The sequence below is a fragment of the Corticium candelabrum genome, chromosome 1 (assembly GCF_963422355.1).
Source record: "Corticium candelabrum chromosome 1, ooCorCand1.1, whole genome shotgun sequence".
In the NCBI taxonomy this organism is placed as follows: domain Eukaryota; kingdom Metazoa; phylum Porifera; class Homoscleromorpha; order Homosclerophorida; family Plakinidae; genus Corticium; species Corticium candelabrum.
Window position 1 is genome coordinate 8,778,855 of NC_085085.1, and position 25,794 is coordinate 8,804,648.

The 25,794-nt window shown below is 40.6% G+C and overlaps 2 protein-coding genes across 2 annotated transcripts; both read left to right on the forward strand.

Annotated features, from left to right (window-relative positions):
- The first annotated feature begins 431 nt into the window (after nt 1-431).
- LOC134186654 (uncharacterized) lies at nt 432-1,839 on the forward strand. Its single transcript, XM_062654668.1, has 3 exons — nt 432-743; nt 804-993; nt 1,281-1,839. Exons 1-3 carry the CDS (start codon nt 630-632, stop codon nt 1,598-1,600), a joined length of 624 nt encoding a protein of 207 aa, XP_062510652.1. The 5' UTR covers nt 432-629; the 3' UTR covers nt 1,601-1,839.
- A 2,385-nt stretch (nt 1,840-4,224) lies between these two features.
- Nucleotides 4,225-20,717, forward strand: LOC134193571 (VPS10 domain-containing receptor SorCS3-like). The gene is made up of 12 exons (XM_062662431.1): nt 4,225-4,512; nt 4,587-4,651; nt 9,213-9,309; nt 9,412-9,573; nt 9,795-9,862; nt 11,543-11,598; nt 15,202-15,332; nt 16,512-16,610; nt 16,688-16,870; nt 17,385-17,508; nt 18,068-18,133; nt 20,704-20,717. Exons 1-12 carry the CDS (start codon nt 4,243-4,245, stop codon nt 20,715-20,717), a joined length of 1,335 nt encoding a protein of 444 aa, XP_062518415.1. The 5' UTR covers nt 4,225-4,242.
- Nucleotides 20,718-25,794: the final 5,077 nt, after the last annotated feature.

Sequence of the window (25,794 nt, forward strand, 5' to 3'; positions counted from 1 at the left end):
TAGTCAGCTGAAGATCTACAATACACCACAGAAGTCTTTTTGAATTAGCAAATGCGACAAGCAAAGATGATGAATCAGCTGCTACTAGGATTAAGAGCAACAGCAAGCCAAATTTCTCAGATTTAGAACGTCAGCTATTTGATCAAAGTCTGTTACGGCTGTGGTGCACAGGAGCAATATGGGAGGCTTGGAAAGCTGAAGAAGACGACGAGAGAGAGAGGTATGCTTACATCTAGCTACTGGCACATATTGATTAGTTATGTTATGGTTACTGCATGTACTTTGTGTTTTGCAGCTTGCTGAACATACAAGCTCTGTTGAAGAATGTTGGCTTAGTGTCAATGTAGACGTGGCTCTGTGGCTAGACTGTCAAACATATGAGAAAAAGCCAACATTAAAACGAGTTAGTGATTTTGTGCTAGTAAGTAAATCCTGTTGTTCATCAAGAGTTCAATGATTTTGCAAAAGCTGAAATAACACCAGAATTGCAAATACTACTAGACGTGGACTTAATTAAGGTCTGGGAAACTGACAAAGCACTCTCATTGCCAAGGGTGTCTCGATATCAAAACGTGTATGTCAGCATCAGCAGCTCTCAACTTGATGACCTATGTCTGTGGGTATATGATATGAGAAAGCTGTATAACAGTAAAGGAAGAAGTTTGTTTGAGGTAGTTAATAAGAGAGCAAGTATGCCTCAAACATTGTCTAGTCTAACATCAGCTGCCGAGAGTTCACAAAGAGTAAGTCAACTGAATTTGCCACAATAACCAGAAGATTTGTTATAAAATTTTCTTTTGCAGTGGGTACATGGTCTGGATCTCAATGAAACTGATAAATGTATTATACAAGGCAAGTGTGCCGACGGCTTTCTAACTGACAAGCACATGCATGCTGCTCATCAGCTTCTATTAAAGCAGTTTCCCTACATCAGTGGACTAGAGTCAACACTCCTTTGCCAGACTTACGGATTCGCTCATGTAACAAGTGATGGTATGAAATAAATACCCCTCTCACTGACATGACACACACACACACACACACACACACACACACACACACACACACACACACACACACACACACACACACACACAGACACATGCACGCACGCACACACACACACACACACACACACACACACACACACACACAACACCACACACACACACACACACAACACCACACTACACCACACTACACTAATAGTGTAATATTATCAAAATAATATTATAAGCATTCATGTGGTTTGTAATAATAACAAATGCATTTTTGTACAGCTATTCAGATTCATTTTACAGGAAGTCATTATTGGGTGACTTCAACCTGCTTTGGCAAACAAGTACGACTATACGACAGCAATGCTGGCCTACACTTGTCTCCTTGTATGGAAACACAGCTGGCGCAAATCTATCAATTGGCTCACAAAGACAACATTCTCATGGTAGAACAAATGCCAGTGCAACAGCAACAAAATGGTAAAGATTGCGGGCTATTTGCAATAGCATATGCATTTCATGCAGCTCTAGGAGATGATGTAACCATCATGCATTTTGATATTTCCAAAATGCAACAATATCTGATTTACTTTTTTTTTTGATCGAGAGGAGCTCTCACCTTTTCCAATGAAAGAAGACAAGCCATTGGAAACATGTGACAGAAGTCACTTTTATATTACTTTGCACTGCACGTGTTTGTTGCCAAAGACACATGGCAAGATGGTAGAGTGTTAAGTCTGTGAAAACTTGTATCATGACAGATGTGTCACAATGTCCGGTAGTGAGCCTTGGATTTGCGCTAAATGTAGATAAATGTCTTGCTATACACAGCTTCAGTATTAATTTGTTCAATTAATACATCAACTTTAAATGTACAAAGTTGAAACTGTGAACTAAGTCAGAATCTAGAACCTTAATTAAACATTTGACAACGATATCTTCTCTAGACTTACCTTAAATTGCCAGCTGTGTTAAGATTTCCGTCCGTCCGTGTGTACACATGACCAGGTCGTCCATAAGTCTCTAGTTGGCATACACGCGTGCACATCAATGCTCCTACAGCGATCCCCAGTTGCAAGTTGAGAACTGCAGGCTTGTAGACCCATCTATGCTTGCAGCTGAGTCTGCAATCGTCTCCAACTAATGTTGGAGTGAATCTCCTTCGTACATCAACAACGTCAGGCTCGTCAACCGATTGATTGGTTACGTACTAGACTTCACTCACAAAACGACGCCTAGAGACGAGTATTCAGTAATATCAATTGCTTGAAACGTTGTCACGGTTTGGGACGGCGAGGAAAGCACATGGGTACACAAATCACCGGGGTCCGAAATCACCAGCAGCTTTGCATCATGACTGGTGATATGTGTACCCGACATGAGGTCTGGAGCATCGGGTCGACGGTCTGGAATCGCGAGCAAAGCGCGAGGATACACAAATCACCGGGTGCACAAATCCCCGTGACACCGGTGTAGACCGGGGGATACTCGGGGTAGGCGAGGCAGTAGATGTTGATAGCGCATGCCCACTGTTCAGTTCATCATGACGGAACTGCATGGTGCTTTCGCTACTACTACAAGAGCATAGTGTGGCCTTACTGACACCGAGGAGGAACTAGAAAATGAGGAAGAAGAAGGAGAAGAGGACGTTGAAGATGACTGACATTTATTGCTCTACTTTTGCTGTGTTGTTAGAGTTGCTCTAGGCTAGCGTATATAATGGTACTGGTAGTTCTACTTCAACCTAGCACAATGATAGTGGCAGCAGTTGCATACTAGATAGTGTTTCTCTAGCGTACCATGAATGCGTTCTGGGTTGCACATTTTACCTCTCATTTTGCTGCATGCCGTTAGACCCCCGGGGTATACCGGCACCCTGGTAAACCACGGCATAAACCGGCATGCAGCAAAATGCGAGGTAATACGGTACTGACCTGGACTTAGTAATTGGTCATTAGCATCTGACACGCCGCAGAGTCGTCGCAAGAGCAGCCTAGAGTCATAGAAGGAGACAACGGTCGAGGCCGTCGCGGCTCGTCCCAAGCAAGCTCAGCAGTCTGCACGTCAGCCACTTTCCGGAAATCATGGAGATCCGTATGCGTGCTCTCGTTGTGGCTGGTTTCACAGCCAAGGACGTTGCCCAGCAACAGAACAGGGAAGGTATGCCACAATTGTAAAGGGCGGGGCCATTTCGCTACTATGTGTCGCCATAATCCCCCCAAAAATTCATACAGTAGACACCTTCGCAAGCAAGTACTCCAACTGAGATGTTACAACAAACAAATTCAGAAATCAAGAGTGTCACTAGCAGCCATGATTCGTAAAATCTTCCACTTTCTTTCTGTGTGCTATGGACAATGATCGGGTTGGACGGCGTCTCTCATGACATGTGAAACATCAGTTCAGTATAAACTAGATACTGGAGCACAGGCAAACGTCTTACCTAGAGAGACGTATCGAAGACTCAGTCAACGGCCAGCACTGAAGATCAAGCATCAACTTACAACCGACATGGAGGCCTTCGTACACTCCCACAGCTACTTCCAGGAGATTATGTTCTTGTATGGAACGCAGACCAGAAACAATGGCGAACTCCAGGACAAGTCAAGAGGCAAATGAATGGAAGGTCATACCAGGTGGTCCTACAAGGAGGATCAGTAATCGGAAGGAACCGTCATCAGTTGAAATTCCGTCGTTATTTTACTCTTAGACGTCGATGGGATAGTTGGCCAGCGGATGTCAATACCACGTTTCAAGATGAAGAAAGATTGCCAGAAAATGCCGTTGCCGGAGGTGAGATGTCGCCAACCCCCGTGTTCAAGTGAGACAACCCCAGGTTCAAGTGCCCCCGACGACTACGAGTTTTGGACGAGAAATACGCTCTCCGGCCTGGCGAAAAGACTACGTTTCGTGACGGTGTTTTGAACTGTTATGTTGTGTTGGCGCTTTGAGAAAAAGGGAAATGTAATGTACAGTACGCTTGGGAATGGGTAGCGTACGTTAGAAAAAGGGTGTCAAGAAATAACCTCGTGTTTTCTCGGTCTGTACCTAGTCTGTAGTGATTTACTTTACAATACAACCCGTAGCTTGGAACGGATGCTACAAATGTCATGGCTAAAATTATCTAGTCGGTCTTCCAATAGAATGAGAGACGTAAAAAGCTATAATAATGTTTTGCTTGAAAACAGACAATCACGTGAGCTTATCGTTAGTTGATATTAATGTCGCTAATTTCTTCTGCATAATGTCCTCCTGTCACAAGGTGGCACGACTTCTTGTCTTTATCTCATCCACTCTGTGCCTTCACGTGCAGGATGAACAGCTCTTGCGTCGTCGTGTTACTTTGACAGAGCTCGACAGAGGTCATTTCGTGCAGAGTTTGCATAATGTGGAGAGACGCGATACAACCAACAGCACAAATCCTAGCACTCCACCGGTATTGGGACATTTTGCACATCTGCGTAATGACAGGCATCGTCTTGCCATTGTGCACTGGTCAGGAGAGAATAGCTCAGTAAGACGGCAGTATAGTCGGAAGACGGTGCAGCTGACATTTTTGATGTTTTTTTTTGCGTTATTTCTCGCTAGGCGATATTTATTCTGACTACTAATCGGTATCGGAATGGTACGTCGCGTGAATCGAATTTATGGAGGTTAGAGCCGGAATATGCATTTTTAGTACATTGTACTGTGCTGTAACGTGAGCTACAGGAAATGGGTTTTTGCGAAGTCACGTGCTGACACTCGGAAATCTTTTGTGGCGCTTCCAGTTTTCAAGCCTAGATTTTGGTGGTTATGAAAGTGGATGGGTGCATGACTGCCTGCTTAAAATGAGTGCTCAATCACAGAGCAGTGTTCTCATTCGGACTCATAGTGGGCAACCACAAGCACTAGTCAAACAGCCATTTCACCATCAACGTTTACAAATCACCGACGTTCAGAAGAGAGCATTTTAATTTAATTACAAGTCTAATTCATTTTTGCAAATCACAAAGAGTTGTAAAAAATAGAAGCATAACCATTTGCAATGGTCAATGCTAAAGTTATTGTTTTCTTGTCACTGATTAGTAAAATTATACTGGAACGTAATATTGAGATAACCAAGGTGACATCAATGTTCTTTATGTATTGAATCTTACTATTTGATGATAACAGACGATTTTAGCGGTGCTAGGGCATTTGCTGTTACATGAAATGACAGTCACTTGTACAATTTTAAATATGTTTTTCAAGTAGTACTGTACATTTTTTAAGAGCAAAATGGCTTCTAAATTTGTAATTTCCAATCCTTTGCAACAAGTTGAGTGACAAAGACTGTGGTTCTTCAGTCTCCAGAGAGCTAGCTGTTAAAGCAGGCTGTCAAAATTTTTATTTTATATTTAATAGTCAGTGATCAAACTATTAATTAATTAAATATCACAATCAAACTCTATAGTGGTTGTTGAGCTTGGGGTGATATAAAATATAAGATAGCATTGTTACATATTGACATTGATTGTCTGTTTGTGTGAATCAGAGTCTTGTTTTTGATGGGTCGGCTCTGCTTAAAACTTTTTACTAGAAAAATGAGATGGCTTCCATTTTTTCTGCACACCCATACCATCTTCATGCAATTATTGATGGACAAATGATATCATCTAATTAATTAATGGTATATGTACATGGTAAGGTGAACACAAAAGCCTTTAAACAAATAGTTGCAATGGAAATGAGTATTAATGGCATTATGAGGAAACTGAGTTGCCTTTGTAGAGGTTTTCACTCTCCAGTGCTAGTTCAAGTTGGTATTTGTGTGGATAATTGCTTGCCATCATTTTGCTTTCCCACTGATGTGTCTGAAGTAGTACTTGAGGTGTGATGATTGAAGCGTGTCGACAAAGAGAACGAGCTTCCATTTTGGAGTTTTGAACCTGGTAGCTAGATTTTAACATATATCCAGGCAGCCTCAAGTTGACTCCTTGTTGCATTGATTTGATGAGAGTTTGTTGTGTTCTTAAGACGTATCACTTAAGGCCTTTTCAAACTACATTCCAAAGTGCATTAAATGTACACACCTAATTATATTGGCTGTCAAAACAGCATTCAATGCTGATTTACTCAAACCACAAACGGTGGTGGTTTGAAGTGGATTCAATGCGCATTGGCAGCTGCACGTGGCACCACACCTACCCACGCAGCTCTTTATGTCGGAAAGCAGCAGTAGACTTACGTTCCATGTGTATCTTGTGCTTATGGCATAGATGAGGGTACTGTAACAGAAGATAGAGAAAGATGTGTTTGAAGAGACTGGCAGCAGTGGTGACCGCAGGTTGTAACTCAAGTTACACGGGTAGGCATGTTATGATGTTTACATGGATTGCATTTTCCATTCCTAGTGTGAAATGGGTCAATGCACATTGAATATGCATCAAGTTCACATCTGCTGCAAAGTGGATTGACTGCGGTTTGATGGCTTCGAATGGATTAACTGCGATTTGATGTGCTTTGAATGTGAGAAGGCCTTTATTTAAAATTTGAAATCTTCTTGCAGTGTTCTTGCCAGTACCAGCCGTGCTGGCATTTTGCTGGTTGGGATAGTGAGATTGTCGTTTGAAGTATGAAAAGTAACCAATATTGCCGGTTGGGGAGCGGAGATAGCAGGCGTGATCCTTGAACAAACATTCTAGTACTGTGGAAATGCAACTGAACATCCAAGATCTTTTTGTCACACGTTGGTGTAGGTGTCATGGGTTATATGTGTTGTTTACGGGTTGGTGGAACTTGAATGATGGCTTACCTGTTGCAGTAAATGAAGCCCTATCTTCTGGCATCACTGCCCAAGCTTTTTACATTTCTTTTTGCATCCTTCTTTTGCATTGTTCTCTGCTGGACGTCATTGGCTACTTGCCAGGCTTCTGTGCTGTATCAGAGTTGGAATGCAGTTACAACAAGACTATGCTTTGACACGACCATGCTTTGACATGCCCCTGAGTCTTATTGCCTAGTTAGGCTATGTAAAGAGCTGCAGATTGTAGGGACGACCTTTGGTTCTAGTAAATAGTAGTAGGTTAGTTCTACGCATGACAGGAGACATTATTAGGCATCAATGCTATTGTGTAAAACGAGCAAACAGAAAGCGACATTATTTATATATGATGTCGTTTCTTAATTTGCTTTGCCTGTTGAGACAAAATCTTGGTGAGAACACTGTGCAGTTGTGTTGTTTAGTCTGAGTTTGTGATAACATTAAATAGGAGCATTCTCACACTGTTGCATGTACATTTTATCACTTTGAATTAAAACACTCAGTAATTGCAAAGCCTTTTTCACTCTTATTCGCACTGAAGGCAATGCAAAGCTGACTGAAATTTTTTAGTAGCCTGAATTGGAGGGATCAAGACGTTATAATAAGAGGTTGCACTAGCAGATACGTATGTGTAGGCCTTAGTTCTCAGAATTTTTAGAATATGAATTAAGTGTAAAGAATTGAGGTTGCTACACTGCAGTTTTAGTAAAGTTGACAAGCTTGACATTTGGCACTTTGAGCCAGATCAGGGTTCCTTGCTCTATGCACATGACCTAGAAAGCACATGCCTTATAGCACATACTCTAGTTATGGCTTCCTCTGAGTAAGCAAGTGCACTCAGTTCACAGTGAACACCGAAGATTTGCATAGTTCAAAGCTTACATTGCTGCTGTTCTCATCAGCCGATGCCTGAGTGGACAGACTTGCAGTAGTTTGATCCATGAACTTTTGTGCAAGTGTAGTCTATGGGCGGCACTACTGGTGATTGAAATTGATTTTCTTACCAGGGCACTTGAACTAAGGTTATGTTCAATAGCTCAAATCTACTCCACTTGAGATTGGCCTACATGCGCTTGTGCGAACGCAAGCTTGCCCCTCTAATAGTTTACTGATTATAAAATAGAAATAGAAATATTTTATTTGTCTCTTTCAGTTTGTGGTTGTGCATGTGAAGTTGTGAGCTACAGAAACACAATAACATGCAAATGCATGATGATCTACAAATGAAAGTACTCTATGACCTATTTTATAAGGGCTATTACCGCCACTCTTATGTTTTTTGTGGACTTTGGAGGAAGGGTTTATTGGAGTGCAGCGCTAATTTGACATGCTCTTAATAATTTCACATGGAAACCATTCTGTCAGCAGCTCTGATTGGTACATAGTAAATGATATACCTGTAAGCTTCACCAGTATGGAAGTAATAGAACCTCAGGGACAAATTTATGAAAAAATCTGATTGTGTGCTTGCAAATGAAATACCTGTATCTACATCAGTATACCAGAAGTGAAGAAACAACAGTGACAGCTTCACCTGTACGTCGTAACTTGACTGCTTGGGTGTGCCTCTGGCGATCAGTCTCGCAATCAGAGAATGGATGATGCCGCAGTAAAAGAGGACGGCACTTATTCCTGTCGGATATGACTCTGGGTTTCCCCAGAATTAAAATCAAACGGGGCAGATTATTAATATTAATACATTGTTATTAATGTTAATGTAATTTGGTTAATATTATTGACGGAGCTACTGGTATAGTTGAACAATCAGTAGAACAATTGGTAATAAAAGTTAGGTCAAACGATACCTCTAGCACGGACAGTGAAGAGATCATCACCACAAAGTGGGAGGACCACAATGACAACTAATTTAGATCAATTTCACCAATGGCTTCCAGAAAACAACTAAATGCGTGTTCGCCTGTTGTTGTCGAAACAAGTCGGGTCTGAAGGCAGAATATCACAGATTACATTGCGAAAGCTGTACACGTACATTTACCCTATTTCTATTTAACATTCTCTCCACCTCTTCACGTGCCTTCTGTATGCATACAAATACATAGAATGTTCATACTCGTGTAGAGTTCTGAGATCCAGAAGTTTTCTCACATTGTTGGTGAATAGGACCACACCCTCAAATTTTAAACAGGGTGGACTGCCCTGCTAAAAGATCCTGGGGGAAACCCTGTGACTGCAATATGGTGCTTAGAAGAGGATGATGGTAAGGAATTATGCGACAGTAGAAGCAGTTATACAGTAACTAGAGATGAGAAATGAGCATTCTACAAAATGGGAAATAAATGTATTCCAAATTCCAAAATGGAAAACAAACGTAATTCAAACGAGAAATGAGAAATGAATTGTAATTCAAAATGAACATGAACTGAAATGGTGGCCACAAGAAGATGTATGTCACATTTGGTTTTGCTTAGATCAATAGACTATGGCTATACATTCAACAACGATAACACAAAGGTGAATACAGCAGTGTTGGACTACTACTACATCAATCCACATGACAAGATGAAGGTGATAAGCAAAGAATTTTGTACTATCCATTGTATTAAACGAAGACACAGATACCTACTAAAATTGTGCATAGCAAGAAATTTATTTGCATTTGTCTTTTAGCTAATCTTTGTTGGAAAAATTGCTCATGTATTGTACATCACTGAGAATGAGGGACAGTCGTACCTTCCCGTGAAAGTTCCATTTGTGGCAGATGACATAGATTATAACCCATCAGAGAATCGAGACACATATCTCACAGCATATGACAAGACACAAAAATCTGTGAGTTGTTTGTTTTGTGTTGTCTTTGTGTCTGTGAGGCTATTAAATAGTGTGCATATCCATACTTTGGCATGCATATACACATTGCAGTTTTGGTTACAAAGCATGTAGGTTACAGTGATCTAATTCTTATTTGAATGGTGGTATTTAGATGTAGCTGTTTGCTATTGCGTATTCTGCTGACTCTGTGTTGTTTTACTGAGTTATTGCTTTCATTGTAGCTGTATGTGTCTACTGATTATGGAAAAACATGGATTTCATTGGGAAGAAATATAACACGATACTACTGGTAAGTATAATGGGGTGGGTTTCTTAGCCTCGAATTTCCAGACCAGAGAGCATGCGAACTCTAGTCGACCAAAACGATACTACAATGATTTTGGAAGTACTTATCCAAAGCAATGTTAAATGGTAGTCTACCTGCGTAGAATCGTTTTACCTAGATCAACATATCATTTGTAAATGCTGTAAGATCTCACAAACAAAGAAGAGACGTCTGCCGTGTTTATGGTGATATCTTGGTGGACGGCATGAAACGACGACTCTTTGATTCTTCCGCAGACCACTAGCTAGTCTAATCGCTCAACTGGCGAGACTACCGCTTGATCAGTTGTCAAAGGTGATGGTCTGGTGACGCTGCTGTGCATGTCCTGTCACTGCAAGCTTGAAAATATCAAAGAACTGAAGCTGAAACTAAAACTAAGATGTGTGCGTACACCAGAGTCTTTATCACGGCTCTGGTGTGCACTTAGCTGCTCGCGAGGATTTCACACGCATGCAATCAGCATTATTGCACTTAGCACAAGCAATTATTGCTAAACCAATCAGAATATACAATCGACATTCCGGGTGTAAGGAGCTGATTGGCTTAGAAGGCTATTTCCGAAATCATTTTAGTATTGACTTGGTCCAGACTAGAGTTTGCACGGTTTGCGCGCTCTCTGGTCTGGAAGTTTGAGGCTACGGGTATTTTACCCTCTTCAGAAGAGGACAGAAGAGCTTCCGCATGTGCAGTCAGTATCCATTTTGCACTTAAACGGCGACTTTGATTATATGGTTCTGTTCATGATGAGCAAACCTTTGGTCTAGCAACCTTACTGTGCAGGCACCATCTCTTCCAATCTCTTCTGTTTGTATTAGTGAAAATGCCTTTTGCACACCTTTAGCTGTACCGTTTTCTCCTGCACCTTTCTAGAATAGTCTTCCAGAAGAGCCAGAAGTGGTAAAGAAATGCACCCCGTGTTTGTTTATTAGTAAATACCTTTTAGGGCAAATTAGTGCCCCTGTAATAAATGACAATTTTGTTTGCTGTTTAACTCTTTGCATGTATTGTGTACAGGTTGTTTCTTGCTGTAAATTTGCATGGTGGGCATATAGTTAAATAATTGCTAGTTTCCATAATTGATTTTCAAGAATGATTCTTGATCTTGCGTCTCTCTTAAATGCATTGTGCAAGGGAGTCAGCTTTCACTGAACAGCAATTACGGGTTTTTGTGGATATCATAGTATTGAAACATGCAGATGTGGTGATCAAAGCTATGTGGCACTTATGAAGCAGTATGCAGACATCCAGGTTGTCTTTCAGTGTTCATAGAGAACTTCTTTATATTATGTGTGAACACCAATATATGAATTTAAATAGCAAATGTCTGCTAAGACCAGCACAAGGTTGTTTCGAAGAGGGTCATATTTTTTGAGATTATCCGTGTACAGAGCTGCAATCAGACCGGTTTTGTAAAAGAAATGATGTATATGCTTGCTATATGTGGTAATTATTAGTCATGACATCATTGATTGATAGTGTTTATTTTTGCTCAATGTAGCATATGTAATTGTAAGAATACTTACGTTTTGTTTTTTAGTTTTCTTTATTTGATTATGTAAAATGAAAATGATTTGTGGAGTATTTAGTAGGCTATTTGGTTATTGTGCTATAATTTCACTGGACATTGAGCTACTCTTTGTTTAGGGAGGTTTTGACTGGTGAAGATGACACAAAGTTATACTTTGAAAAGCTACATATGTGTAAGTTGAGTATTAAATGTGGATTTAATACAAATAAGTCAATTGGGTATGTAATTGAACATATAGCTTTATGTAGTGCAGGTATAGGAACAAAAGCAGAGTAATTTTTGAATGGCAAACAATATAATTATTGTTTGTGTTAGGTTTAGCTATGAGCCATAAGAAATAAGACTATGTAAATGTCACGTGATTTGCATGCAGTGTACAGTACTCAAAATATTTGACTTGAATGACTTCCGGTTTGTGACTTTGTATGCAGATGATTGGTCGGCTATGTCTGTCATACTCAGGAATGTGTCATGCCCTTAGTGTGATCTAATCATCAAGCAGTAGTAGAAAAATAAGTCAATGGGGTATGTAATTGAACATATTATACCTGTGTGTAATACAGAAAACGTACATTGTTGATAAACAGTGGGTGTATAGGAAGAATAGCAGAGTAATTTTAAATGGCAAACAATTATTGTTTGAGATTAATTTAACTGTTAGTTGCAGCTATGATCTTAAGAAACAAGACTTTGTAAAAGTTATGTGACTTCGCGTATAGTGTACTTAAATTAAAATATATGGCTTGATTGACTTTGGGTTAGTGACTATGCATGCATGTGGTTGGTTGGTCAGCTCTGTCTGTCATGCTCACGAATATATACCCTTAGAGTGATCCAATCACCAAGCTGTATTTGCAATTGGTCGTATATGGCAAATAGAGACATGGCCAAATTGCCAATCAGATCTACCAACATTCACCAGAGCAGTCTAATTTTATGTTTTCATTGCAAGGTGTTGTCAGAAATGAATAACAAAACCTACCCATCTGCATCTGCGAATGCTAATCAATTGCTGTCGTGGCTCATGACGTTATCAGGGAACCTAACATTGCATAACCATGAGCGACATTTGTGATAATCTTGTTGCTTTGTTAAAAAACTTTGGTCAAATGAAACAGCAGTCGCTTTGTATAATTTTATATTTTACAAGCTTAGAAGCAATTCAGCGTCTAAATTCATAAATTATTTGGGATAATTTTGTTGCGGTGTTGAGAATTAAGGCTCATAGCTGTGGAAGCGAGGGTATACACACAGCTTTAGTTAATAGTAGTTGTTTTTTTGTAGTAGGTATATTTGTATTAGTGCGTTGATGCTGTAAAGAAAACTTTGGTTGGAGTTACAGTTGTTGTTATCTTATTGTAAGTTTGGGTACATTGTTAGATCTAGTATGTGAGGTTTCTGGCCATTTTACACTAAGATTGTTCAGTTGCCTGATTTACCGTTTTCTTTTAGGTAATAAGCATTTGTCTTAGCTTGCTATGTTCTTGAAATTTGGAGTTGGTGCATAAATTCCTTGAGCATCTTTAAGTCTTAATTATTGTCTACCAGTGAAGTTACTTGTAATATCTTTGCCAGGAGGTTGTTTTTATAGGCATTGGTTTGTTTGTTTGTTTGTTTGTTGGTTGGTTGGTTGGTTGGTTTGTGGGCAGGATTACTATAAAATGTGTGGATGGATTTGATGAAATTTGACTGGATGATAGAAGTTTGATAGAGGTACAATTGATTATTTTTGGGATTAATCCAAATCAGGGTTTCATTTCGAGGGGTCAACTTTTCTTAGAACTTTTTGACGAGAAGAGTGAAATGACTTTCAATTTTGCTACTGCACGTCTCTATCATCTCCGTAAGTAGTAAACATGTTGTCTTTTGCTGTAGAGCTTTTTCTTGAATACATTTGCTCAGATGTATTTGATAGTGATATATATGGGCTGAGCATTAAGGTTAGTTGTGGCGTCTTTTTTGTGGATGGATTTTGATGAAATTTGGCAGGATGATGGAATTTTGAAGAACAATCAATTAGTTTTGGGACTAATTTGATGTCATTTAATTAAAGAGTGTACATGCTTAGGTGAACACAACCTTTTAAAGACGATGAAATGCATATGCACTAGCGTGAGTGTGCGCCTTTAAGCGAGTACAAAATTTGTTATGACATATATCAAGTGTAATGTGACAATGTGTAAATTTGAAGGGACAGGATTTAATCTAACATGCTCATGCTGCATGGAGAATGCTTTTATACATGACTACACCCTGTCATGTTGTATATGAGGTATTTGTGTTGTTATGAGTTGTATATTTTGTTGTTGAGAACAAGCTAGTAGATTTGTAGTCTCTGGCAGCATACACTGTAGTGAGATTCCGATCAAGCTAGTTGCACAAGTGCCTTATCAAGACAACTTTGTAGAAACTGTTTCAAGCCTAGCACTGTTTCATCTATTCCCTCTTGTGGCTAGTTGCTGGTCTTTGCTTGTATCACATGTATCACTTGTACTGTATCACAGTTGGAAGGCTGTTGTACTAAACACACAATACTTTGACATGCCTCTAGGTTTACAAGACGAAACTTTGAAGTCTTTGCGTATTCATTAGGTGATTGTATTTTGATGTGGGAGATGGGTGCATCCAAAGAGCTTCAGGTGGTAACGCTTGTTAGACAATGTTTAGTTGGGCATCAATTCTAAACGCTTAAATGGTGCAAAGCAATGCCATGTACATTAATCTTGAATGGTGTCATAACTCAATTTGTGTTGCCTGTTAGGAGTAATCCTGGGAGAACTCTGGTGTTAACCTAAATTTAATATTAAATATTATAAAAGCTTTAGGCTTATGGTAGGGTTTGGAGGTTACACGAGTGAACAGACTCTTTCTTGCACTCAAAATTGTACACTGAATATGCTCTTGTCAATCCTATACTATAATACGCCAACCCACGCTTCCGTCTGTCTGGATGAATGGATGTTGGTAATGTGCCAATTGACACGACGTCGGTCTCGGATCGTCGCAAAACGCAGCGGAAGGGTTGAGATCGGCAGTTGGAGGCAAACGGTCAAGTCGGATTTTGCCCGGACTGCCTCCGACGGCCAGAAACGAGACTTTGGCGGTTTGAAATGGGATGCCCTGGAGTTTGTTTGTTTAATTAGCTGAATATGGGGATGCTATGTGCGCTTGCCAGCCACTGTACTTCGCCAGTCGGAGAGCTGGTGCATCTTCTTCGCTGCATGACGTGTAGCGTGTAGGCAGTGGGATGCTAGGAGACAGAACTCTGACTCGAGGGAATACAATGTGTCTGTGTGTGTGTGTGTGTGTGTGTGTGTGTGTGTGCGCACGCGTGTGTGTGCGTGTGCCGCTTCTGCATATGCACATGTGTGTTGTCTCGAGTAACACGTGGACCCGTCCTACAGTGAATTTGTGAGATGGGGGCTACTCTGGTTCGTGCCAAATAATGGACGACTGGCGAAAGTTAATTTTTACGTTTTCTTTGCTTAGGTAGCTACTACTATCTAGGTGCTAGCGCAGTTCCTACTACCCATAGGGCTTGTGAGGGCTAGTAAAAAGTAGAATTCTGTGATTTTGCGGTTATTGTTTTGACTTTTTTTTGGACAAATTAGTGAGAGCTATTGTCTCACTATTGACTTGGGAGCTAATGGAGAAAGAGTTTATTATGAATTTTAGTTACTATACTTGCCTTAATTTTTGTACAAATTGGGTGTGAGCAGAGTGGTGGACTTCTTGCAAGAGTTATGATCTAAACTGGTACAATTTTTTCTTGTAGCTGGTAGCAAAGTGTATGTGGTCTCGTACCCATACACTTCTAGTAGCATTATGGAATTCCAACCAGACACGGCTAGACCTGAATTTGATCAGAATGTGATGGTCTTATCAAATGAGTACATTTTGAGTCAGGTGAGATATATGTGAATCTGTTGCATTTGTGCACATATTAGATAACAGATATTGATAAGCATTTGAAGACTGAAACAAAGACTGTGGATTACCACTATACTGCAGTGGAGCCTTGTTCTAATGACCTGATGGAATTACTTACGTCCAGCTAGCATACACTTAGCTATTAAGAGGCAGACATTTTAGTTTTTATGCACTAATTTTGAGGGTTCTGCAGCCACTTCCTTAGTCAGTTAGTTTTAATGTACTAAAGGCAGTTTAAAGGAACACATCCTCATGTGCAAGGGAGCTTTGCTGTTACCACTGCACAAATTTATTTTGCAGCACAAACGTGTACATTACTCATTTACCGTATAACCGGTTATATCTGCGATCATAATATGTCTGCGAATTCTGCAAAGAAATCACGGAATGCACAAATAAAATTTGCAGATATTTAGGCTTATCCTCGGAGGACCGGGACGTCACTGTTGTCCATGTGTATACCAGTAACTGTCTTCCTGGTTGGAATGCAGGAATTTAATTTGCAGTAATTAAATCTGTAAATTCTGAAATTGACAAAATTTGAGACCACGGAAATAACCGGTTATACTGTATATACTGCTTGCAGAATGTGGCACATAATATGTCAGTCGTTTCTAGTAACAGTGAATTTCAAAGACGAATGATCTTTGTGTGTCAACAGTGCAGTTGCTTAGATAACTTTTATGCATGTTTTGTGGTGTCTTTGTGCCTCTCTGCTGTTTTGTTTTCTTTTTGTACTAGAAATCTTACATCATGATGATGACTTTCAGGATGCAAAAAAGCATTAGTGCATGACCATCATGGGAATAGGATGAGATGTTCTGTGAAATTTACATTAAAGTGTACTTTAAAATCAAGGTTGCAAAATTTCTCATGTGGAGTTTTCTCTGTCGTCAAATTTTTGGTCTAATGCTGCTTAACTTTTTTTCATCTTGCTTATGTAATAGTCTGAGTTTGCAGGTGCTCGAATGTGTGTGTGTGTGTGTGTGTGTGTGTGTGTGTGTGTGTGTGTGTGTGTGTGTGTGTGTGTGTGTGTGTGTGTGTGTGTGTGTGTGCACATATGTGCATGCATGGGTGCATGTGTGTGTATGCACGTGCGTTAGTGCGCACGCACCTGTGTGTGTTTGTGTGTGTTTAGTTGTTTATTTTTATTAGATTACTGATTCTACTGGATCAGCAAGGTTGTATGTCTCTTACAAGAGAGGTCGATTTGTTGTTGCTCGCTTTCCACTTCAGCAACAGCTGATTGAAAAGGTGATGTGTTGTATATTTGTTTCTGAGCTTTATGTATATCGTCTATAACAGGTATGTATTTCAATTTGTGTATGTAGGATTATTTGTTGGTGGATGCATCTGAACATCAGGTGTTTGTAGCTGTCAACCATCGATCTAATCTCACCAGTTTGTACATGTCAGAAACTAAGGGCATTTCCTACACTCTTACACTTGGAGATGTTGTGACAACAAGTGACTCATCATGGAATTCTAACACTGCCAGGGTCCAACTCTATCGTGTATGCTATTATCATTTCTAGTCATTGCTGTTAATTGATAAAATTGTGGGTTACCTATTGCATTTAATGAAACTCTAGCATACTATGTTGATGGGGTGTATGGTTTACAATATAGTAGTTATTGGTTTTGATTGAACGTGGTTGTAAATTAAAATTACATTCATGATTTGATATTTAGTAACTTAGTTTACATTGTTATAAATTGTGTAAAATTAGATATTCAGTGGTGGGTTTAGGATTTCACAGGGAAAGCACCACTTGCAGGCTTGGTACCAAAGAAGTCACATAGTTGAATACGTGTATTAAAGTATTGTTGATTGTATTATGCTAAGAGTGTCATGCCTTTTGTGAAGTTGAAACAGACGAGCAATTGCATATTTATGCTTCACGATAAGCCATTGCTGTAGGGCAAAAAATCTGCTCAAAGAAGGGACAGTATACTTTTTCTAGTCTGAGGCTGCAAACGAAAGTCATGTGACAACTCTCACATTGTGCAAGCTGCCATACTTCTCAGGTGGCTGGGGATGAGGAGAAAAGACCCGTTTTTCCACAGCCGAGAAAAGTTTTGGATGTGAGTTCAGCAACAGTCAAAGCAGCAAATGATGGTGGTGCTCTGTTACTGAAGGACTGCACTCAGGGTGCACATATTTACCAAAAATGCATATGTCCATGTGACTACATCAGATACAGTGCAGTTGAATGGCTGCAGACTGCTCAGATGCAATCATGCACATTCGTTATCTTTGGCATATGACTTTACTGGACACACCCATCTTTGGCGTGGGTAATAGTTTTGTGGAAACTTACACTACTGCAAATACCGTATTGTTGCAAATAAGAAAGCCCTGCTTATTTCTGTATAAGCTGAATTGGAATCCAGGCTAAAGGCTGGTTCACAATACGCGACAGAGAGTAATCCATTCCATTCCGTCAAATCACATCAAACGTGCCGCTTGAGATGGACGATGGATAGATTACTTGATGGAGCGTTGACACACGGATAGAATCAATTCTATTTTGTCTGCTAGTGCAAAACGAGGATGCTGTAATCATGTAGCACGGGAATGGTAATTATTGGAACGGGATGTACACATATTGTGAACACGACGGAGAGCTGTCCATCACGGTCCATCACATCTCTGTCTCATATTGTGAACCAGCCTTAATATTTAAGACCGGCTTATATTATTTTGACAGGCTTATATGCCATTCGAACACGTGAAGGTATAGAAATGACAATCATATACCACTTGCAGAAACAAGGTTTGTTAAGATGTATAGACATGACTCAGAGCGGAATATAAGGGAATTTTTTTTGTCTGGACAAACAGGTTTGCCAAAGCCACGCCCATTTAGACCACGCCCATCCTAACAAATTTTGACCCCGCAAACAACACTTTATTTCTATTATTTGACATATATACAAAGCATGACAATAACCAGAACAACTTTGAGACAACATACCTGGAAAGCAATCTTTTATTGCGTTACAATAAAGTGAAAAAATTATGGAACCTCAAAAGACAAACTTGGAAGTGCACTATAATTATGTGAGACAATAGCAGAACATTAACAGGGAAACCTAGCACAACAATGTGCAAATTTGTATTCAGTCAGACCTTCTGGAAAACTGTTTGTAGACGCGGTCCTAGAGGATTATGCCACATGTCCCAGTCATCTAAACTAAAGCTGCTAGTGCTATCGTCTTGGGTCAACTCTCCAGTTTTCCTTGCTCAGTATTGCTTTCTGAAACCTTGATTAGGACAGCAGTTGGTTTTGCATTGTTTTCACCACAGCCGAATAGCGGCGTCAGCGTGAAAGTCTTGAAGTGATGGTCTTTCATGGTATACTTCCATAAGGTCAGACAAGGTGGTGTTGCTCATGCTGGTGTGCCGGTCTTTCTTTATCAGTTTCAGCGATGAAAACATCCTTTCAACATGTGTGGTAGTTAAGGGAGACTAATACTATGTCTGGACAGGTGTGAACTATGTACCACACAGACTCATAGCACACCTTGCTGATGTGCAGATATTTTCTAGCATAATGGACTACCTCCTCAACATGAAGAGCAAGAATATTAACTCCTTTACTTTCTAATGGTTTGGCAAAATGAACAGCAAGAGTTTTTACATCTTCTCTAACCTCTGCATTATCATCAACGTTTTTGTCTTCACTGTCTTGCTCAGAAGTTTGAACGTTAGGTTTTCTTTGCCATGTTTGGGTGTCAAGAAAGGCAATTATATGGCAAAAAAGTTTTGGTGTCACACCAACCTAGTCACTCCTTCATTTTATTATCAAGGCATACTAAATCGGTATTCACCTTTTCTGCAGTTACTTAGTGTGCTGACAGAATAGTCTGCCAAAAGGCTCTTTGAAAGAAACCGTTTAGGATCTTTCCAGAAGGACTGGAATTTTCAAAGAAACAGCAGTCACTGCTATTTGACAATGACAAGAAAGAAAACATTCACAAATCAGGATGTTTGATTACCGTCTTGTCCATGTTTCTACCAATTCATGTCCTCATATTTGGTGCTGTGCTACACGCATTCTAGGTGAAAATTTGCATTTTACAGCAACTGGTGTCTCAGTAACCCGTCTCACCACTTCACACAAAAGCATATATACTGTCTATGACCCCATGAGTGTGAACTTTGAAAATCTCTAATATCTCCGCTGTTTTATGGACCTTCCTGATGATCTGGAATGGTTAGAAACCACAAGGTCTGGCATCTGTTTACTAAATTATTTAAGCCCTTCCTACAAAGGAAACCAAAAGATAACACTTTTTGCATATCAAGGACATATTAGCCAAGTACAAATGGTTATTATCCAATTATCTAGTGAGATCAAGGGATCATCAACTGGAACCACTTAAGATAATTGGTGTAACATGCTCTAATAAGCACACCTGGTGTGACCTCTACCTCATTACTCGCTTCCCAGTTCAGGCTTACTGGGATAGTAGATAGGTACCCCAAGAAAGCATACTCTCTGATAGTGCACATAGTCTGACTTGAGTGTCCGAATCATGCCATTTGGGTGTGACCGTTCCAGTAGCCAATGTCCGGACAACACAATATATGGCCGGACATGGACTTGTTTTGACCGGACAATGTTCGGTGTCCGGGCGTTATATTCCCCTCTGTGACTACTATGAGATGCTGTTTCAAGAGCGTCAGTCGAATCTTCTTCATCATTGTCGGTGTTTGAACACTGCACGCACACGCCGACACATGTGCACGTGCATGTGACTGCACGCGTATGTGTGTTGTGCGTCTTGAACTAAAGATCGGCTTCTAAATGTGACCAGCTTGTATGCAGCATGAGGTTTTCGATTTTCTGCTTTCTTTGAGACCGGCTTGTATTCGTGGTCGGCTTTTAGTTGAGACAATACTCACATAAAAATTTTTCCTTTACATTATCAAAGCCATGGTTTATGATTAATAGTGGTATGAATTTAATTTTTGCATCTTTTTACTTCATTGACATGAGCACATGTAACCAGGCCAGTATCTTCTGGCCTGGGTTGGTTTGCTTTGTTTTCATATTGTGAATGCAAACTGAGCTGTGCTGATTCATGCTGAGCTGGTTACACATATCTTGCCAAGCCAACGCAGACTGGCTTGATTTAGTGAATGTGAGGAATCAAGTTGTGCTAACGGCTGCGTGTGTGTAATAGAGCACTATGGTGAGGTCAAACCTTGAAACTGTGTGTCTTGTTGATTTATATGTGGCAAAGACAATGTATAGGTTAAAAAGAACAACTATAGCATGTGAAATCATCACCTTGTCTGGTTTTTTTGACATCGTACGTTTTCTGTGTTTCATTGTAGAGTTGGTGAAATGAAATCACTACAAGCAGCTTGTTGTAAACTTATAATTAAGTTAGTGCAAACACTTCTGCAGTACACAACAGAAAATGGCATGTGTACCAGGAAACTCATTTGCCAACTGGTCTGGCTTAGCTTGGTTTGTAACTGTGCTCAGTACTCTAAATTATTTGTTTGTCTTGTTTGCAGCTGTTGATGGGTACACATTATTTGGTGTACCATAAGTAATCAAAATATTTAAGACAGTCAGTGTCTATGGTGCGTGTGCAGTGTATGTCACATGTACAACATCTGTTGTTAGTCGCATTTTGTTTGACATTGCTCAAGTCATAACCTATTGGCCTTTTGCTTTATGGAGACAGTTGACTATGATATTAGGGTGTTTTCATGGTGTTGACTGTATTGCTAGAGTGGTAGAATGAGACAATCAGGGTTTGCATGGCTTACTTGACCAATCAGTATTACCTAGGCAACACCTGTCTCATGTCTTACTAATGTTTGATGGGTGGCTATAGTAGTGTATGATTGCCAACTAACTATTTGGTTCAAGGTGTTTTACTTTATGTTGTAGGTACTAGAACTGAACACAGTTACAAAATCATTTGTTGTTATGTTGATTAGATGAGTGATTGGTATTATGTGAAATGGTCACTTTTAACTTAAATTTGCTGATAAATCATTATGTGGTGGTGAAAGTATGTCTAGCTTGCTATTTTATCAGTGAATTTTTTGTATTTTGTGTTGAGGAAGGAGTGTATTTTATGATCAGAAAGAGTTTTAATTAAATACATGTGAACTTATTGAAGTTTGTTATTAGGCCGCACCGAAAATATTGTCTGATTGGGGTAACCCGCCCGCCTGTGTTTGGAGGGCCTCTGAGTTTTTACATTTAATGGAGGCCCGGATATCCAGGCTAAGGGTATAGTAGTCGTCCGACGTGCGATTGTATGTACGACCGTATTTATACTTGATTAGTGCAGATGCAAATGAAGCTATTCCGACAAATAGACGAGAAAATGGTGTCATTGCCAACCAATAGACGAACATGATGTCATCATAAGGCTCCACCTCTCTTTGTTTGGCTCCTGTGCTATGAGAATTCAGCCATCGGGCGTCTGTCGTGTACATGGTGTTTAGTCCCTTTGCTTTACGGGTTTAGCACATAGAAACAATGCCTATAGTCTACATTTGCACGTGCATGTTTTCCCACCAACAACCAGGCGTCTAGAGAGCGAAGGTACTGGATTCAGGCGCCATGCATGCAGTACCTGTAGCTATACCTGACTTGTAACATTTTGCTTGTTCCACAGTGTTTCTGCATAGTGGTTCTGCAGTCTGACAGCTTGAATTTTCGGTGTGCGTGGCTGAGCTGTGTTGTTGTTGCGAAAATCACTAGTGTCGTCTTCAACAGAAATTTGGCACTCCACGGGAATTTGCGAAGGGGAACATGCAATGTTTATGACAGCGTGTCTGTTTGTCGGATGAAGCGACTGACCTGTAAGTCTCTATTCATTTTTGTTATTGTATCCAAATTCAGAGCAAACAGAGACGTCTAATCTATATTTGCACGTGCATGTTTTCCACATTAATGTTTTTTGGCTGTGGCGGCTCTGGGGTCACCTCATTACGACAACCTGTGCCTATTGGCGGTTAGATGGTGGTAGCTGTGTAAATACGGTAGGCGTAACCACCATGTGAGGGGATTCTTGATGGTGTCAAATTCATGAGCGTTTGTGCCTCCTGTCTTAGCATGTGGTGTGCATGTACACCCACCGAGGGTTTAGCACTGTGGTGCTTCTCTATTCATTAAATGTTTTGTGTTGGCCTGGGCGTATCCGTGTTCGAGGGGCATGCGTTTCGAGAGATGGCGAGATTCTTTGTGTGTCTGGCGACTGTAGTCTTTGTGAAGTATTGGAGGAAGTTGGATTTGGTGATTGAGTGGCCTGTGTACTCAGAGCACCGCTGTTTTTTGTGCATGCGCATGCTGAGAAATATGATGTTTTCTGTTGCCCTGTGCATATCTGTGTCCGAGGGGACATGTGTTTTGAGAGATGGCAAAATTCTTTGTATGTCTGGCACCTGAAGTCTTCGTGAGGTGTTGCAGGAGGTTGGATTCAGTGATTGAGTGGATGATGTAGTCAGCGTGCAAATCACAAACACTTCCTCCAAACAAGGCACTGAGTTAGATGATGATTAAAAAATAATAATAAGGCCGCAGCGAAAAATTGTCTGATTGGGGTAACATGCAGAGGAAAAAGACGGGTGGGCGGGCGGGTGGCGTTTTTATTTTTAAAATTATTGTCAATCATCGTCTTTGGAGAAAGTGTCTGTCGTCGCAGTTCGCACGCTGCATGAGTACATCGTCCACTCGATCATCGAATCCAACCTCCTGCAACACCTCACGAAGACTACAGTCGCCAGGCACACGAAGAATCTTTGCCATCTCTGAAATCGTGGGCCCCTCAGACACGGATATGCACAGGGCACAGTAGACATCTTATTTCTCAGCATGCGCATGTGCAAAAAAACAGTGGACGTCCAAACACGGAGTGCTGAGTACATCATCCACTTGATCACTGAATCCAACTTCCTGCAAGACTACAGTCGCCAGACACAAAGAATCTTGCCATCTTTCAAACACTTGCCCCCCTCGAACGGGTATGCCCAAGCCAACGGAAAACATATTTAAAGAAAAAAAACTCAGCGGCACTTGAGCTCCAAACACGGGCGGGCGGGTTACTCCTATCAGACAATTTTTTCGGTGCGGTCTTTAAATAGAACCTCCGCCCACCCATCTTTTTCCGCTGCATGTTACCCCAATCAGACGTTGTTTTAGGTGCATTCTTAGATCAAGTGTGTTTCTTTGTCTTTTCTGCCTTTGAATGTACAGTTGAATGTTACTTATCCAACGTTCACTTATCCAACACGCCGGTTATCTGACAGGTCAAACTTGTCACGTGGCTGGTCAGCTGCATACATGTACGTACATGTACATTCACGTACATGTACATTCACGTGCATGTCAGAGACAAGTTTGAGAGTGCAAGCGTTTCTTCTCGTTGTATTCTACATTCCTCTAAATCTACAATCATTCTACATCTACATTCAGTATACCTAATGTGGAAAAAATGCCATATAATATGAACAATAGTTGAGTTCAAAACAGCTGCAGTTGTTAACATTTTCACTTATCCAACAGGGGTCCGGTTCTAAGGGGTCTGATGAGTGACATGCGACTGTATTGTATTTCTCTGATTTAATGTCTAGGGGTCTAACGTTTTGGGTGTTTATTGATAATGGGTGTTAATCAAGAAAGAGAATTACCTTTATAGTTTCATGAAATATCGGTAAGTAAAGAGCTTTTTTATAACCGTTTCCTGTCACTACTGTAAATCCAGAAATTTTTGTACTCATGGAAGTTTAGGTAATTTTGTACAGATACTACCTGGTTGTACTAAAATAGCATGAATAGTAAAATTTAAAGATAGATTGCACTTGAACCCTTGCTTGATTTGAGAGATACGTTTCCAGAACTAGTTCTATTTTTTGTACTTACAGTATGCAATCAAACATGAACACAGTACTAAACTACCAGAAACACAAAATGAAATTCTCTGGTAAGAGCTCCACCATTGGGCATGATAGAGCATCTGTAGTAGAGAATTGCTCCATGAACGGCCATTACCACCTTGGGTGATGAGATCAAGATGTTCTCCTTGTTCTTTGAGAAGACTAGTTTGGCTTTCTCTGACTATACCAAGGGCACATACCATAGCTATCTTTCAATTCAGCACACAACCACTTTCACGGATTGCATGAGGGTAGTCAATGACTTTGGAGTCCGAATCCTTCCCATGATACAGTGGTCGACCACGCTTCTCTTTCTGCAGCTGGGCAACAGATTGTGGATCCATTCTAGCTGAAAATGCTTGCGGTAAGGGTTGTGAATAGACTGCACGGTAGATTTTCTCACAAAGTGACCAAGCTCCTTCGTGGCAAGTTGCACTGCTTTTGTACGTCACACTCATCTCTTCTGCAAGGTTGGCAATCTTTGCTCTTACCTTTGCATCATACACATGATACGTTCTGGATCGCTTTCGCTTTCGTCCTGGATCAGAGTTGTCATCATCAAGCATCATTTCCACAACGTCATTGGCAGCAGCGAAAGCCTGAGCATTGCTGGAATCAGCTTTGTTACGATCTGGCAGCCAAGGCCGTTGAGGTTAAGGCAGCGCTGGTGGTTTTTGCAGCCATCCAAGAAAACCAGTTTGCCGCATTGCACTTGGAACATACAGCTAGATCTCCCGGATGTTAGCGGGAATTTTGCGACCCCAGACCTTCTGTTGCACGCGAATCGAAAATTAACACGCAGTGAGACAATTTCCTATTGCACCTTAGTGAATTGCAAGGCGGCCTGACACTCGAGAGAGACAGTGAGAACACAATATACTCGTCACTACGTTAAAGAACAGCTGAAACTTCAGCGCACCTATCCGCCTCTACACATCTCACAAAGACTGACCCAACGCTGTCTGATGACTACATTTATACACTACCGGTAAATCCCAATCCAGTCATTAAGTATTGACTCAGTTATTGCCAAACGCCGGTATAGCTTCGCCCCCTGACCATATCCGTAACACAACTCTTAATAGCATGTGGATTGTGACACTTCTAAATTTGTCTACAATATACACGTGTACACAGTACAGTACTGTAAGGAAATAACATGCGTACGATAATAACATGCGTACGAACTACTTCATGGCCAGAAGTACGAAAAAGAGTATGAAAAGTTTTGGATATACAGTATGCATCAAAGTCAGCTACCTGAGACGAGTACTGTATTTCTGCACATTTAGCTGCATGCCGGTATAAGCGGGGATTACCAGAAACTTGCTTTGTCGGACTCTGGTAATGATACGGGCGTGCCGGTATAGCGTGAGGGAGTGGCGGTAATGGCAAGGTAGCAGCAACACGTGTGGTAATTCTACTGCACACGCGCCGTAATTTGATTTATTGGCTTAGAGAATGCAGCTTTCCCCGAAGCCCAGCTAGAAAAGAGAAAAGTCGAACAGCTAGAAGGTATTGAGA